General features: G+C 43.2%; 1 protein-coding gene across 1 annotated transcript; it reads left to right on the top strand.

Annotated features, from left to right (window-relative positions):
• Positions 1-648: 648 nt before the first annotated feature.
• On the top strand, positions 649-7,095 carry DMRTA2 (DMRT like family A2). Its single transcript, XM_026665838.2, has 2 exons — positions 649-3,285; positions 4,807-7,095. The coding sequence occupies exons 1-2, from the start codon at positions 2,799-2,801 to the stop codon at positions 5,895-5,897; spliced, it is 1,578 nt and encodes a 525-aa protein (XP_026521623.1). The 5' UTR covers positions 649-2,798; the 3' UTR covers positions 5,898-7,095.
• Positions 7,096-16,352: the final 9,257 nt, after the last annotated feature.

Genomic DNA, 16,352 nt, shown 5'->3' with positions numbered 1-16,352 from the left:
GACTCCTATGTTGGCCAGCTTCATTCTGGCTCCTTGGTGACAATTAAAAAACAAGGGAGGGGGATTTTGGAATAATGTGACCCCCCCCAACCTGAGAAAGGAAGCCAAGCGGGAGCTGGACTCGCATTATTCCGGCCAAATAAATTCCTCTAAAGGAGGCCAAAAGAGAGACATGCCTCCTCAGTAGGCCAACTGCGGAGAAACCTACCTCGCCAATGAAAGGCTCCCCCGCCCTTGCCCCGGGGCTCCAGGCAAGTTCTTGGCCACATCCACCGTGCTATGCTTCCCTCCGCTGTGGAAAAGGGGTGTCCAACTCTAGCGCTTCCACCCTTCTGGGAAGGGACTTTTAATCATGAGTTAAGACATTAATTTAACTAAATCTCGGCGACCTCTAACGAAAATTGGAGGAGGAGGAGATTTTGCTCTCTTGAACACACGTGTAAGAATAAAGTAACCGTTGCAAAGAAAAGAAAAGAAAACCTCCTATGCCAGGAGCTTTTCTCTGGAAAAATAGGCTGTTACTTTTCCTACTCCGGGGATGGTTAATATGTAAAACATTTCCGAAGTATGCAAGTAGAGATTGCTTTGCCAACCTTACAATTTTGGGGGAAATACATGTAAAACATACGTACAAGTTTTGTTCACCATTTCCCCCCCCTCGGGGACAGGAAAGGCATTTTATTCGCCGGCATAGAAAGGGGGGAAAAAAACCTCCTGCACTAACACACTTAATTACTAACGTTTCGAAACTGTCTTCTTTCGGGGAGAAACCGACAAAGCTGCCCAGCCCATTTTTTTCGGGCGAAATTAACTTGGAAATGGGTTGCCTTATTTGCTCCAGATGGCCTGGCCGCTGATCTGGGTGACTTCTTCAAAACAAGTAAGTCCCAAGGAGTGTGACGTCAGGCACTGCATGTCAGGCAAATGATAGTCGACAACAAAAACAATATATTGTTTAAAAAGCGAATGAATCCAGTGGTAGCGAGCGTAATTGCTCACGGATCGATTCCCTGTTTTAATTGTCCTACAAGAAAGTCCTAAACAATCTTGATTGACTTTTTGTTAAACAATTAATAATTGAATCTGAGAAAAAAAAAAGAGAGAATGAAATATGTAATAAGTAATGCGGTCAGTGAGCCTCCCCTTTTCTTTCCCAAATATAAAATGTAATACAGTACCTCGCCGGTATTCCCTTTGAGGGCAGCCGCTGAACCTGAAGATGTAGAAAGCATAAGAGAAAAGGGAACGTTAGTCTGTGCTCTTAAACGAAACCATCAGGACGGCCATCCTATTAGTGGCAACTTTTCTATCTGATCTTGACAAGTGACACCCCAGGAAAACGTGAGGTTCAAAGAGCACAATCAATCGGCAGAGCAACTACTGTTTTCAATGGATTTTATAAATGCCCGGGCAACGTAACAGAAAATTTGGGATAGAGAAAGAAAGAGAAGAAGAAGAAGAAAAAGAAAAAGGGGGAGAAATGAAAACTATTTGCTGGGGTTCCCCCCCCAATGAATCTTCCCCTCCCCCGTTGGACCCTTCTTAGCGCCCCCCTCCCCCTAAAACAGTTTATTTGAAAGAAGGTTCGGGTGGACACTGTAGACATCCGAGTGGCCAATCAGAAAAGCTCTTTCCCCTCTCAGCCAATGGCAGGCGCCACATTGTTGTCAAATGTTGTCTAATGGATACGTAAGGCGCAACAATAGAGCAAGCGCTCGCGGGCGGTTCGGCGAAGATTTCTATCTCTTGGCAACTCTCGCTCTCTTTAGCGGCGCGCATGCAAAGTTGGGGCTGAGGAAAGGGGGGTCCGGACTGGGTTCGGCTGCCTGTTGAAGGCGGCTTTGGCTTTGGTTGGCGGAGCTGTAGCTGGAGGAAGAGAGAGGCAGAGTAGGCTGAGAAAAAATTAGAGGGCGGCGGAGACAGGAGCGTGGGCGCGAATCAGGAAGTTGGAAATTGTTGCACTCTGAAGTCTGAAACCTGGCGGGGGTCAGAGGAATCCTCCGTCTTCTGCCACGGTTAGCTTGGCTTGCGTGCGATTGTGACAAGCTGCAATCTTGGACAGGCACTGGGACTGCTGCGTCTCCAGGGGCTTGTGCGCGCTTCTGTCAGGACAGTGTTTTGTAACATTGGCAGGCGAGGGAGCGCAGCTGTTCTCCTTTCCTCGGATCGTGGCAGGGGCGGTTGCCGTCGGGTTTCGTTGTAAGTTCTTGCCAGAGAAGAAATCAGCCGGGAGTGAGCCGGGGCGATTCTGCTTCGCCGCGTAGTTGAGAAGAGATGGAATGGCTGGGGAGCCATATCGATGGTTTCGGGGCTTGGGGGCTTTGATTCGGGGGATCAAGGAAGCCCCGACTTCCGCTAACCTAGGATCCACGTTCCTTCTGTGGGGGATTGAGCCAGAGCAACCAAAAAGGTCGGGGGGGGGGGGAATGTTTGTTTGCTTCCTCGAAGAGTAAATGCCGTTTACTTCCCCGAAGTTAGGTAACTACGCTGTAGAGTAAGGCGCGGGACGGGGGAGTGATTGGGGAGGAAGGACTGAGGCGCACCAGACTTTTTGGAGGAAAACCAGGTCTCGATTTTTGTAATTTTACCGCCTTCAAAGTGGCTTGGAGGTTCAGGCTGTGAGACAAGTTAGGCTCTCGCGGAGCGGCGGGTTGTTCCAGGAAGGCCCTGGCGTTTCCCTCGTCCCCTTGAACCCGCGGAAGTCTTGTTGAGGTACGGTATAAAAGCAGCATCGGTGGGGAGAGGGCCCTGCGCCTCTGCGTCTTCCCTGGAAGCCACGGCACCCCTACTTGGTCAAGATGGAACTGAGGTCTGAGATGACCAACGTACCCCCGGCGCCCTCTGCGGTGCCCCCTAGTTCAGTGGCGGCGGCAGCGGCGGCGGCGGCAGCGGCTAGCCTGCCGGTGAGCGTAGCCGGGAGCCTTCTGCGAGGCCCGCCGTTGCTTCTGCGAGCTGCCGAGAAGTATCCGCGCACCCCCAAGTGCGCTCGCTGCCGCAACCACGGCGTGGTGTCGGCGCTCAAGGGCCACAAGCGCTACTGCCGCTGGAAGGACTGCCTGTGCGCCAAGTGCACGCTGATCGCCGAGCGGCAACGCGTCATGGCCGCCCAGGTGGCGCTGCGGCGGCAGCAGGCTCAGGAGGAGAACGAGGCCCGCGAGCTGCAGTTGCTCTATGGCACGGCCGAGGGGCTGGCCCTGGCCGCGGCCAACGGCATCATCCCGCCGCGGCCCGCCTACGAAGTCTTCGGCTCCGTGTGCAGCGCCGATGGAGGCTCGGGGGCTTCAGGTGAGGAGCTAGCGCGCACCCCAACCCTGAGGCGATGGCAGCGAGCTGAAAGGCGCTCGTTTCCCCGTCGCCCCTTAAATGTGACAGGCGACAGGGAGTCCTATGCAAGTTCTGGAAAAGCCAGCTTGGGTTCCCGGGGGCCCCTTTAAAGCCCTTCGGCGGCCCCAGGAGTTCTACCCCAACTTTAGAATGGGACTGGTCGCCGAGGAGGAAAGGGCCCCGGGCTGAGCTTCCCAATCTTTCTTTAGGCAGCCTTGCGCACACTTAAAAAACGAGCCCTTGTGCCCGGATGTTTCTGTCCACCTTCCCATATTCCACCTTTTGCTTCTTCTCAGTCCGCCTGGACTTTTTCTCTCCGTCCCACGCTCAGTTCCTTTCCCTTCCACGTAACCACCAATAGCTCGCCCTTTAACACGATTTGTGCACCTCAAATCTCAACATTTGCGGCAGTTCAGGATTTCTTCACGATCTGCACGATAAGGAGTCCCCCACGTCGCTGACGGAGTTATTTTAAAAAAGAATCCTATCCGTTGCCTTTAACAATGAACCATCGGCCAGGCATTTCTAGACTATAGTCCCACTCGTGTTTGCTATATCAAACGCAGTAAGGACTCACACCGTTGCTTTTTCCTAGCAATTTCTTCTCTTTCTTGCTCCCTTCCTCTCCCCTCCCCCATCCATAATGTCTTCCACACCCATTTGGGGCCCACTTAGTGTCCATGTAATTGTTTGACGCCATAGGATTTACTTCCAGGTAAGTTACTATTGCTACACAGTAAACTGCCCCTTGAAACTATAGAGGCCTGTCACAGCTGGCATCAGCCTCGAATTGAGACCACCCCAACCTGGGCTGCCTTCCAGGTTTTCTTCAGCGATGCTATTAGAAGTTATGATGGGAGTTGGGTTCCCATGCATCTAAGGGGATCAGGTCGGGGAACGTTTTCCTTGCAGTTTTTTGGGGGTTGGGTGGGGGCTCCTTGGCCGTCCCAAGCCAGAGAGGCGAGAGACGAGAGAGAAGACAGCGCCTCCTAGCGACCTTAGCCATTTAGCCTTGCCAGGAAACGCCCTAGCGAGGTTTGATTTCGTATCCTAAAGCAGCTCCTTAGGAAGGTCGCCAAGGTGAGGCGACGGCCCCTCGGCAGGTGCCATCTGGGGAGGGGAAGAAGGAGAAGATGGCAAGATATGGCGTGGAGGGCAGATTGGGAGGGCAACTTGAAGCCACCAGAGACAGAGGAAAGGGGGTGGACAGAAGAGTGATGAAATCAGGCTAGGGTAGAGGAGTGCAAGATCCATTGGGTGGGTTCCCTGTGGGACAGAAAGACGAGAGGTCGCTGAATTAAGTTCCTTGGTTGCTCTAAGCTGCCGAAAAGAGCCCAGGTAAGTCCATTCGCTTTCCCATTTCTGTCCAAGGTAAAGTACTTAATGGGCCCCCATCCGGCACTTGAGGGCGGGGGGGCGGAGGCGGGGCACACCGGCAGGGAGAGCCTCGTCCAGCTCGCTCTTTCTGTCTCTCGTTGCCAGAAGTCAAGATGCAGAAATTTGACTTGTTCCCCAAGACGCTTCTCACCAACCGCTCCGTGACCCCTCAACAGAACAAGCCTTTATCGCCGGATGGGACGGACGGCGCGCCAGGCACTTCATCCCCGGAGCCTCCCCGTCACGGCTGTGGCTCCAGCTCGGAGAACGGCGACGGCGAGTCCTCCGTCAGCTCGCCAGTCTCCAAAGGCGCCAAAGAGGGCAGCGGGGGCGGCGGAGCCGAGGAGGAGAGCACAGGCTCCGTCAGTCCACTGGGCTCCGACTCGGGTTGCTCTGAGGCAGAACGGGACGAAGCAGGCGCTCCCTCGCCTGGTTTGGCCGTTGCTGCCGCGGCCGCCGTGGCGGGGAGCAGCCGGCAGCAGCGGACGCCGTTGGACATCCTGACGCGCGTATTTCCCGCGCACAAACGCAGCGTGCTGGAGCTGGTCCTGGCCGGCTGCGGTGGGGACGTGGTGCAGGCTATCGAGCAGATCCTTAACAACCACCATCACCACCACCACCACCGGGGAGCAGGCGGCAGTCCAGGCCAAGCACTTTCGGCCGCCTCTGGACTCAGCTCGGTCGGGTCGGACAAGGCGGGCGACGAAACCTGGGTGCGGGCTGCTGGAGACGCGCCGGGGACCTTGGCTGGCCTGCAGCCTTCGTCGGCTGGCGGCACCTCGCATCACCGCCCTCTTTTGGCCGGCGCCATGACCCCGGCCATCGGCGCGCTGGGCAGCCGCTCCGCCTTCTCACCTCTGCAGCCCAACGCGACCCATTTCGGGGCGGCGGCTGAGGCCGGCGCCTACCCCTTAGGCACGCACTTGAGTTTGAGCCCGCTGCGCCTGGCTTACTCAGCCGCAGCGGCGCACAGTCGCGGCCTGGCCTTCATGACCCCTTACTCCACGGCGGGGCTAATGCCCACGCTGGGCTTCCGGCCGCCTATGGAGTACGCCTTCAGCGACCTCATGCGGGACAGATCAGCCGCGGCGGCAGCGGCCGCGGCAGCTGCCGCCGCCGCCAGCGTGCACAAGGAGCAGGCGTACCCAAACGGCCTTTACGGGCCCTTGGTGAATAGCGCCCCAGACAAACAGTAGGCCGCAAAGCCGGGGACTGGATTTTCTATGTACATATATATGCATAGAGAGATAGAAATATATACGATATAAACCTGTGCCCAAACGTACATCCGAGAGGTGCGGAAAGGCAGCCGGGGCAGCGAATTCTCGGAAGGCGGCGGGGGAGCGACCTGGTCTAAACCGAGGGCTCGATTCCCCGCCGGTATCGCAGCGGGGTCTTAAACGCCGCTTATCCTCAGATATAGAAACGCGCCAGTTAGAAGTAAGTTTCCTGGAAAGTGAAGCAGCGGAGTAGTCTTAAGTTGGAGCCGAGGTGGTGTTGGTGTTAGGGGAGCTACAGCACTTTTCGCGGAGCAAGCGAGGAGGAGGAGGAGGAGAAGGAGAAGGTGCAGTCTCGTCGGCAGCCGAGCGAAGGGGACCTATTGCCAGTGATTTAAGGCGAGGCAGAATTTTGCAAAAATGTTATAGCCCGAGATGTGTAACGTGTCTATGGGCAGCACTGTTGCCGAATTCTTCTGTCGGTTTCTGTGAGTAACAATGGGAAATCACCTTGTCCCTCTCCCGGTCTTGGTTTCGCCTGACTTTTAGGTGATCCGGGTTTCATTTCACTTTTATTTGTTGCAAACACAAGTGGTCAAATGCGTGGAACTTGGCGAACCTCTTAAGTGTGTTGATTAAACAAAACGAGTAAAAATGTCTTTTTACTGTTAAAGTTGTCCCTCATTATTATATTTTGCATATAGCTGTAAACATGGATATTCCCCTCGGGTCGCATCCATATTTCTATCTGTATCTCTATACCCGCCAGTGTATAGCAAAATGTTTTAAAAAATGGGAATTTAAATTATTAATGTAATTTGTAGGCGAAGTTATTAATGGTAAATGAAACGGTTAGTCAGTTTTCATTTTGGAAACACGTCATAGAGATTAAACATACTGTAAAAAAATTAACTCTTTGTTCTGTCTATTCCCAGGGGAAATATAATATGTAAATAAGGTTAAAAAGTAAATATATTTGTAATTGTCCTTTCCTTTGGACTCGATCCAAAGGCTATTGTTGACCCAGATTTAATGAATGATCCAAACAAAAACGCTGTCTGGTTTCAGCTTAACAAAATTCCTGCCATTTCAAACAGGGTTTTTTGAGTTTGTTTTTCCCTTCTGTTTTCATTTCATAGAAAACTAGAAATAAATATTATTTTGTATTAAAACCTGCCACAGTAATAACTTCTGCTGTTTCGTTTATTTGCAGTATTTTAGCTTCTAAGGGCAATTCCAATTTGCATCAAATGAAGAATTGATTTCAGATGATTTTTCGGTAATCCTGGCGGCTTCAATTAAACCGGTGGGTCTAAAATAGGCGATTCTGTCAGTAATAGGTAACCAATTCTGCAGTTCAAATACAATAAATATAAATATAATATTATAGTTACAATGTTCTTACTGCAAGAGTTTTGGAAATCTCTTTCAAAGATAGAACAATTTTTCCCTTAAAGAGTGATGTTTCTAGTAGTGAATCTAAGGACTGATATTCTGCAGATGCGAACTCCTGGTCTCCTTAGCTGAGACGTTTATATTCAGTAGGATTTATTTTTGAACCAGTGCTATAGGGGTTCCTTTGTGCACAACTCTGTAAAATATTATTTTACTACTTTTGATCATGATGACAAAATTCAATTTAAACCTAGGATATTATCTGTATCAAGTTTACCAATAAGAGCATCTATTCCTCCTCCCTTGCATTTTGAAATTTACATTCTACCTTTTAATTTTCAATCAGAAAGGATCACACCTTGAATTTCTGGTCTCAGAGGCTTCCTAGCTCTTGGCCAATAGATTGTCTAAAAGAAAACTGACTGATAAAGGACAGCGGAAATTTTATTCAAGCCATTTCTCTGGACCCCTTTTGGTTTTTATAAAAGCTAATTTACAGAAATCTGACAATATATTTTTCATTCTGAATGCTGACTAGCCATTACTATTGGGAGTCTTCTGTACTATATATCAGTCAGTCCTAATTGCCCTTCATGGAAAGAAATCCCAATGGTCTAAAAATAATGTAGGACTTGGAGGAAGAAAACAATAACCAAGACTCCCTTTTTTCTATGTTGCTAAATAAAGCTATGAAATAAAAGAGCTGGTAGGAATCTCCTACTGTACCTCCCTCAGGATAATGCTTCTGTAGGATGGATTTTTCTTTCTGTCCTGTGGAGTGTTTGGCCCAGGAAAACTATTACTCACAAAGAACAAGTTCAGTGCATGGTTGAATTAAGACAGTAAAAGCTCCTAAAATTGGTTGGTATGGAAACCTAATCCCACCCAACTGTTCTGTAGCACAGCTGGACTGTTTACTTTCTCACTTCAAATATAACTGTGTAAACATTGGCTTGAAACTGACGGCTCTGCTTCTATAACCAGTTAATATAATGTTGTTGGAGGAAATGGGAATTCCTTTGAGGTTATTGGGAGAAAATAATAACAACAACAGCAATAAATAATAGGTTCTTGGTTAGGATGAACTGTTAAATTTTCATCAGTCCCAGACTATGAATCGAATTGAAGATTAAATCTATAATAATAACAATAATAATAATACTAATACCACCACAGCCATAATGGTATAATGAAAGTGGCAATATGCAGTTAGTTCTCTCTACTTCTTTTCCTATATATTTTAAAATGTCATTGAAATATTTTTGGTAGGAGTTAGAGAGCGTGTGAAGGAGAGTGCAAGTGAGAACAATCAATCTCAGGCATAGGTGTTGACGTTCTTGAATTTAAAGAGACTTACTGGTGGGCTTTATTTAAGATTGCAACTCATGTATGATCAATATGATAAATTTCCTTTGAAGTTATTTTTTTGGCTCCTACCTCAAGCCATAAGAATGATTAAATTAATATAAGTAGGGAAACTTTAAGAAAAGTTTGAAGTTTCAAAAGTGAGATTGAAACATAATATTGCCACAATAAAATGGATTAATATCGAAGAGATTTAAAAGCAATCTAATTTGACTGAGTTTCCTAATTCCAATTTAATTTTTTAAAAAGGAATTGTTTGTTGGATTGTAAATTGATAGGGTTGTATAGAGGGAATAGATGAAAATATAAGAAGGTTTGGAAACATAACCTGAAATCTTGGTCGTAATGTGCCCACACAATTCTGTGGGAGCCTCAGCTATGCAGTGGGAACACTTTCTTACTGATAAAAACTAAACACAACTTAATTTCTTTTTTTTTTCAAAAGCAAAAAGAACTGGTAACTTAAGTTTCTTTCCCCTTCTACATTTCTTCGCTTTACAGCAAAGAATCTATCAATTAAAAAAAATAAAATGGTAATGACAACTATGATTGAAGCCCTACTCTTTTTAATATGCCTCACAATTCATTATATGAATAACAGGATAACAATTGGAAAGGAACTTGGCAGTTTCTAGTACGACTTTCTGCTCAAGCAGGAGATTCTATACCATTCCAGACAAATGGTTGTCCAATCTCTTCTCAAAAATCTCCAGTAATGGAGTACCCACAATTTCTCGAGGCAAACAGGTCCACTGATAAATTATTCTCCTTATCAGGAAATTTCTCCTTAGTTCTAGGTTGGATCTCTCCTTAATAAGTTTCCATCTGTTACTTCTTGTTCTGCCCTCAGATGTTTTAGAGAATAGGTTGACATCCACACACACCCAGTTCTTTGCGACAACCCTTAAATGTTGGAAGACCATTATGTCACCTCTAGTCCTTTTCCCTGCCAGATTAAACATATCCAGCTTCTGCAATTGTTTCTCATATGTTTCTAATCCCCTAATAATCTTTGTTGCTCTTCTCTGCACTTTCTCTACAGCCTCAATATCTTTTCTGTACTTTGTTGACCAAAACTGGACTCAGTTTTCCAGTATTCCAAGTATTACCCCAACAGTATAAAGTCATACTAATACTTCATCTTGATCTTGATAGTGAGCTTGATAGTGAGCTTGTTGATGCTGTCTTTAGGTAGCTTCAGCACAGTGCTGCCTTATATTTAAATGGTTCTCCACTAGAAGTCCCAGATCCCTCTTACAGTTACTGCTATTGAGCAAAATACCACCTATTCTATACCCCGCATTTGATTTTTCTTACCTAAGTGTAAAACCATCACCTTTCTCACCACTAAATTATAATTTATTGGATTGGGCCCAGTGTTCAAGTCTGTCAAGATCCTTCTAAAGTGCTGGTTGTTTCCCCCAGCTTGGTGTTATCTGCAAATTTAATGTGTTCCTCTTCTACCTTCTCATGTAAATAGTTTATGAAGATGTTGAAGAAGAATATTGGGGCCTAAGACATTACCATAGAGTACTCCACTACATGTTTCCTTCCATGTAGATGTAGCTCTATTAAGGACTAAAAGTAGAGTGGGTTGGTCAACCACTTAGGAATCCATTTGTAAATATACCCTGTTTCTCCAACAATACGGCCTCCCCCAATAGGAAGTCCCAGCATGTTTTATAGGCATGAAATGAAATTAAGCCCCTCCCCAAATTAAGGCCTATATTAAAACATGCGAAATGGTGGGGAATGGTGGGGGGCTTGCCGTTAGGAAGTACTTTCGTTGCACACCCGGATATGGTGCTGCCTGCGTTGACCCCGATACGAAGTGCCCCACCAACACCGAGGTCAACATCCAAGCCATCGCCGCCCGCCCAAAGATGCAAGGGGGAGGATTAAGTCACCCCGAAAAGATGGCCTAGCCATTTTTTCGAGGCTCAAAAAAAAATAAGACCCAGCCTTATTATATGAGAAACACGGTATGTAAAGGAAAGGGTTTCAATTACATTGTTTTATCCCCCACCATGACTTTTTTTGACCCCACTGCACCTGTTCCCTTGCCTTGGAAACAGGGAAAGAATAAGTGGAATACATTGATTTAGCTTCCCTGGATCATTTTTTTAAAAGAAACTTCTCATGACATGGCTATTTAGAGTTTATAAAAGATCTCCAATTGTATATGGTCTCACCTTGAAATCTTAGAGATGTCATATATTAAACTCAGTAGCATTCATCAGCTTAAAATTTAAAGTGGCTAAAATGTTGCTGAGACAATCCTGCCAATATCCCACAATCATTTTCTCCTATTAGTTTGGACAGCTCAAAGGTAAGTTGTGGGCCTTACAGGTGAAAGACACCTGAAAGTGTTGGAAGCATGGGACAAGGGACTTATAGTCTTTTCCATGGCCCAAGATGATCGGCTGAGTTGGATAGAGGCAGATAAAAATCCAGAGAGGATAAGAGGTGGAACTAGATTGCTTCTAAACAGACGGTGACCCATCCCATAAAACTGCAACTGAAAATTGCCAGATCCATGGATTTCAACTTATTTTTGTCAAACCCATAGTTTGCAGTCATTTTCCTGTAAAAAAAAATGCACACAGGTTTTATGTGATTGCTTAATATATTGTGCTATAATGGTGAATTTTCCTATAAAAACTCTAGAGCAGCCTATAAGAAGAATGGGCTACATTCTTCCTCTTTCCTAGGCATCACCTCTACATGCTATCTCTTGATGTAAGATAGATGGAATTGCCTTTGTACCATTTGTTGATCCAAATGGTGCTTTACCTGATTGTGGCTTAACACATTGCATAAACTGCCCCAATGTAGTTGTTAAACCAGAATTTATGGTTTAATGTGCTGCATAAATTCAACCGCTTGCAGTTTATTTAGTATTCAATGGTTAAACAAATTATGTGTGTTGTGTGAACACAGCCAATGTGGAGCAATCATTTGGAAGATGATTGGTATTGAAAATGATGATAATTCCTTCACAAGTTACAAGGGCTAGATTAAGTTTTAGGCTTACCAAATCACAAACCAACTCTAGCCTTTCTGTCGAGTTAGAGTGTATTGTTGCATATTGCTTCCCAGTCTCTTTCATGGGTGTGATAGAAAGTTAGGTAATAGTAGATCTTACTTCTCGGAGGGGAGTTGAAAAGCATTTTCCCAGCCAGCACAAGCTAACACTTTTTAAAAAAATGCAGGCTATGGAATTAAATTCAACACAGCAAGAATAAATAATTTGTAAAATGGAGAGGCAGCATGCCAAGCTTTTGCAAAGTTTCTTGTTAATTAAATCTTAATCCATTGAGTTGCATTTTCACTGCCTGGCTGCGTATTGAGAGTAAAACATGCCCAGGAAGTTTATTATCTGCCCTTGTGTTTTATAGAAATCAGCCGTAATCCACAGCATAATATACTAACAATTTAGTAGCAAAATGACATTCCTCATCCAAAATGAACTTGTTTCTTTCTCATTACCTCAACAATTATGTTATTAAAACGAAGGGACACAGAGCAACCATGGAAGTTGATTCCTAAAGAAATGTAACATAGATCTGAGAACTCAGAATTGCCTTTCTGAGGCACATTGGACTTCCGATCCATAGATCCGTAGATAACATATAGTACTTTTTACATTCAGTGATACTATTCTTTGCTTCACTCGGGGAGCAAAATAATGGTCTCCTTGTTACATTAAGTAGAAGATACAGAACTGTATTTATTATTAAATTTATATCTCACTTTCTCCTTTATCCCAACATTCAAGACTGAATATATTTTACAACAAAGCACACACCAAAGTAAAATTAACAAAGTTAAAATCAAAACCCAAGTTAAAAACAAGCATTCAAATAATTTAAATACCAATTACACGTTTGGCGAAAGAAGTGTGATTTATCATCTTCCTAAATACTGAAAAGGAAGAGCCGAAGTGGCTCCTTGGGGATCATGTTCTATTCCAAAGCAACATAAGAGAAGGCTCTTCCCATGTAACTGACAGTTGAGTTTCCTGAAGTGGGGCATCTTTAGAATGGCCTTCCTGTTAATCTAAGTAGAAGGGCAGGGTTCATAGTGGAAGAGAAGATACCTTAGATATTCAGGTCTTGAGCTGATTAGGGCTTTAAAGGTCAACATTGACATCTTGTAACTGGTGGCCAGCCAGATCTTTCAGTGTGAACATCATATGCTGCTAGTACTTTGCACTTTCCAATAGCCTAGGTTCTGTATTATGTCCCAGTCTTGATTTCTGAACTCTTTTCATGGATAACCCTACATATATACTGGTATAATATATATACCATATAACAATGAGATAATACTTTATACATAATAATGTCAGGGTATTATTGTAACCAAGATGTTACCTTTTACTAATGTTGAGTAGTTCAGGGCTACACTTAGCCACAGCCATGCAACACACTTTGCCCCAATGGCTTACTACAAAATCCAGCGATAACTGAAGAAGGGATTCACATAGATTACATTATCCATTAATACTTGTTAAGAATCCTCCTATGCCTCAGTTTGTGGATTTAAATATAATGTACTGTTAAAGATTTTTTTTTAACCACTGCATTTTAAGGTTTTATGACTGCTATTACTAAATGCATAGTAAGCAAGAAGACAAAATAAATTTTGTAAAACATGTCAGTGGGTATTTAAACACGTAAGCCCTCACTTGTGATCAGAATAGTACAGTCCAAAGAAAGCTTGATGAATATATAGCATTTTTTCTTGGCATGTCTGAAAATATTTATGAAGAAGAGAGAGTGACATGGGATTTGTTGTTTTCTAAATAAAAAAACTGAACTACATAATCCCTCCCCTCCACGATTGACTATTACAGTGTGTAATAATTAGAAAAGCAAGGATGGTAGAAAGTTCCGCCATCATTTAATCCATGGAATTTGTACATATATGATAAAGATAAGCAACTAGAGCATTCTGGAGCAACTAAAATAATTTTTAAAAGAACAATAGTTATAAAGCTAGGATGGAAGAAGAAAAAGGTTTGAAATGGAGCTTTACAGGACTGTCAAACGCCTATTTATACATCAAATTTAGCAGCAAAAGTGGCAAATGTGTGGTAATCAGTAGGGTATTTTTGTTAGATGAATGATTTCCATTCATTCTTATTATAATAAATATGCAATGGAATTTAGAAGCTATCTTAAAAAGATCAACACATTTTAAGAACCAGGAGCCATTTGTCTGTGAAATTATTATGGCCAATATAAAAATTAGATTTATTTTATTTATTTATTTTTGTCAATTGCTTACAAGATAATAGGTATAAGTAAAAACATAGTTATGAATACATGGATACATATAAGAAAAAATAAAAAAATAAAAGAAACAATAGGACAGGGACGGTAGGCATGTTGGTGCGCTTATACCTCCTGCAGACCTCTTAGGAAAGGGGTGAGGTGTTTTAAATGTACTCTAATCAATATACTTAAATTCCATGCAGAATCTTTATTCTGTTTTTATGTGATCATAAGCACCTCACCATTTTGGAATTCAGTTCAAAACTTGCTTTTCCGGTTTCAAAATGTAGCCTTCATGAATGCAACTGTACACTTTTGGAATAAATCAAGCGCAACAAGTTATTTGTTGCAATGATGATGCAATTTCCAGTGTGATCCTTCTTGCTGAACATATCTCTTCTGATCACATGAGAGAAAGGTATATGCTTTTTGTGAGTATTAAAAAAAACCCCTTCTAATTAACACTTCAAAGTGTTAATTGTGAATCCCAGTTCTTGATTTTCAAAGACATTTCTTTTCCAAATGCTGCTGATGAAATGTCAGAAACCATAATGTTTGTGACCCTTGCTATTATAACATTGTGCTCAGTTGTAGCTATAAAAATGATAGAGGGCAATAAAACAAGGATTAGGAAGACTTATATCACGGCGTTCCATTTGTAATCAACTTGTACAGGTAGTAAACTTACACAGAAGACAGTAAAAGTCATTAAGAACCACTGCTGCATTACTTTCATTTTGTTTTTTTAAATGGATATCACTCAAGTCCTAACTATGTTGAATTAGCACAAACATCCTTAGATCCTAAATACATTTTATGGTACAAATATTGCTTCAGTACAAATGTTTTGAGTTGAGTTGCCCATGTGTGCGTCAGGGAACTACAATCATATACAAATGTTCTGAAATTACATATAAATAAATAAATTGCACTCCAAAATTTATGGAAAATTATGCCTTGAAGTTTAAAAATGTGCCTATTGGAAATTTTAAAATGCCTGTTTCTGGTTAGAGTGTATATATCTCTGCTCTCTGTTGTTTCATCTTTTGGATACTATTTTTCTAATTATTGAATTACAAAAACCTGCAAGGTTAAGAGATTGGTTAAATAATTGGTTACCTTTCAGATTGTTTTTAATTTATACAGTTTTGTCCAATTTGGCACCATCCAGATATGTTGGAAATATCTGACCGTACTTGCTGGGGAACACTGGAAAATGTAGTCCACACAGATAAGGAGCTACCAGGCTGATTTATAAGCAGGCTGATTTGCAAAAGACAGATATACATGAATATACACACACACAGACACACACTGACACACACAGACAGACAGACAGACAGACACAGACACACACATATATATACATCTTTCATCTGGTAAAAATGTGTTTTTCCTTTTTTGGGGGGAGTAAAAATTCCTGCTTGTAGACATAAAAACAGCAGTGAGATTTTAAATGTAGCGATTATCTAAAAGACACACAGAGACAGACAGACAGACAGACAGACAGACAGACACACACACACACACATATATATATATATCTTTCATCTGGTAAAAATGTGTTTTTCTTTTTTTGTGGGGGAGTAAAAATTCCCGCTTGTAGATATGAAAACAGCAGTGAGATTTGAAATGTAGCGTTTATCTAAAAGTATGAAGCATACTACCACTGGTTCACAAATGATTATTTCATGATTTCATCCATTACATTTATACCCTGATTCTTTCTAAGAAAATTTGCCAACTTACAGAATGTAGACAACCCAAGTAGGTAGTTTTCTATATATTTTCTTTGTGTTATCACTGTTCTTAAATATTTTCAAATGTAATACAAACTATAACAAGTCATGTAAATGAAGAAAGTTTGAAGACAATAAAAGAACATTTTTCTAGAAGGTAATATTGAGGTTCAGAGGTTTCAGAAATAGTAGCTGCATTCTGGATTATACCTTTGGATATGGCTATGCATTTCGATGAGTCATTTTCTGTAAGACACCTGAATACCCAACTGGATCAACTAACCATTTATGAGACATGTTTTTCTTGATTTCCCAGAGCTTATAAGCACAACAATCAAAAGGAAAGCATAAGAGGACCATCTATTTGTGTTATTTTGTGTAAATGGAGCCCCCCCATTTTCGGGATCTGCCTGTAGGAGAGTTAAATGACATTGACAAGGACTTATTTCAAACACACTGTGTAGTGTTGCAACTTCATCAAATATGTATGATAAATTATCTGTCCCTATTCTTGCACCAGTTTGGAAGCAAATCTAGTTAGTCCATGAATGTAGCATAGATAAAGCTTTACTATTTACAACTTTTAGGAATAATTCTAAATATAGCTCAGGTGGATTTAAGGGACTGCATCTACTCTAAATTATCCAGGGTTGACT

The sequence above is a fragment of the Notechis scutatus genome, chromosome 3 (genome assembly GCF_049901735.1).
Source record: "Notechis scutatus isolate UNSWTSFEM ecotype Mainland chromosome 3, rNotScu1.2, whole genome shotgun sequence".
NCBI classification, from domain to species: Eukaryota; Metazoa; Chordata; class Lepidosauria; order Squamata; family Elapidae; genus Notechis; species Notechis scutatus.
The sequence above is the reverse complement of the archived record's forward strand: the minus strand, read 5'-3'. Positions and strand labels throughout refer to the sequence as shown.

Coding starts and splice junctions, on each gene's coding strand:
- DMRTA2 (XM_026665838.2), top strand. CDS start 2,799: ATGGAACTGAGGTCTGAGATGACCAACGTACCCCCGGCGCCCTCTGCG. Junction 3,286..4,806: donor TGGAGGCTCGGGGGCTTCAG/GTGAGGAGCTAG, acceptor TCTCGTTGCCAG/AAGTCAAGATGCAGAAATTT.